Source organism: Fopius arisanus, unplaced genomic scaffold (genome assembly GCF_000806365.1).
Source record: "Fopius arisanus strain USDA-PBARC FA_bdor unplaced genomic scaffold, ASM80636v1 scaffold00437, whole genome shotgun sequence".
Taxonomy (NCBI): domain Eukaryota; kingdom Metazoa; phylum Arthropoda; class Insecta; order Hymenoptera; family Braconidae; genus Fopius; species Fopius arisanus.
Window position 1 is genome coordinate 1 of NW_011888176.1, and position 1,378 is coordinate 1,378.

General features: G+C 41.2%; 1 protein-coding gene across 1 annotated transcript; it reads left to right on the plus strand.

Moving 5' to 3' along the window:
- Positions 1–227: 227 nt before the first annotated feature.
- Positions 228–1,127, plus strand: LOC105272932 (uncharacterized protein F54H12.2-like). The gene has a single exon (XM_011315166.1). The coding sequence runs from the start codon at positions 228–230 to the stop codon at positions 1,125–1,127; it is 900 nt and encodes a 299-aa protein (XP_011313468.1).
- Positions 1,128–1,378: the final 251 nt, after the last annotated feature.

Genomic DNA, 1,378 nt, shown 5'->3' on the forward strand with positions numbered 1-1,378 from the left:
TCTCCTCTTCTCCTGTTCTTACGTGTTACCCCCACTTTGGTTGATTTCAGCCGAGGAGAAAACCCTTTACGACTTGGGTCATCAAGGCCCATCACCCGACGCAATAAGCTTTCGTCTACCCTTTGTTATGTACTAATAGAGGTCGGGAGCACGACTTGCTCTCAGAGCAGAGGTTGCCCATCCCTGATTTAGAGAACATACTATGGGCAAAAGACACTGCAGGGTGCATGGATTATCCTGTGGGAGGGGTAGAAGATACAGCACCAAAGACAAAGGTTTATAATCAGGGAATAGAGAAACGATGGAGAATGACAAACGGTGGAAAAGTTGTAGAAATGATTGGACACATCCACTGTGATGTGTTTAATCAAGATAAATTTCTATTGAACGGTGTTGATGTGCGTTTGCGTCTAGTGCGGTCTAAAGATACATTCTGTTTGATTGATAGAACCAGTAAAAATTATAAAATAGCAATTACTGAAGCCTCTTTGATAGTGAGAAGAGCAAAATTAAGTCCTGGTGTTCTGCTTGCACATGCCAAGACTCTGGCTAAGACGACAGCAAAGTATCCATTGACGCGTGTGGAGGTGAAATCCTTTGTTCTTCATCGTGGGACAAGTGGAGATTCTATCGATAATGCTATTCTTGGACAATTACCAAAACGTGTTATTCTCGGCTTTGTTGATAATGTTTCATTCAATGGTGATAAGACTCGAAACCCTTATGACTTCAAAAATTGGGGAAATAATTTTCTAAGTCTGTACGTGGATGGCGTGCAAGTCCCAGGGCGTCCATTACAACCCAGTTTTGCCGGCGGCTCTCACATGGAGGCGGAAAGTTATAGCACGTTATTTAATGGGACTGGTATTCATTTTAGTGATCATGGAATAGACATTTCTCGATCGGATTATTCAAATGGTTACTGTCTTTTTGCGTTTGACCTAACTCCGGATTTATCAGCAAATTGTGCTACTCATTGGAATCTTGTGAAAACGGGTAGTCTCAGAATTGAGGTGCACTTTGATGAAGCAACGACAACAAATTTGAATTGTGTTCTATATGCTGAGTACGATAATATCTTGGAAATCGATTCCACGAGACAGATAATTGTCGATTACAATAGCTGAATTGTTTTGTCCTGGATTCACCGAAAGAAGGCAGCCATGAATGACTATGGCCCCAACCCAATACAAACAACATCCCCCCATTGTGGGGCAGAAATTGTAACCAAAATTATAAATATCGCAAATAATAAAACACATTTAATTGCTCTAGCGCTTTTCCTGCTAGGGTTTTGGTGTGTTATACCCTGCGTATACTGTATTGAAACATATTTAACGCAGCATCATTACTGTACGGTGTGTAAAGCTCATCTTGG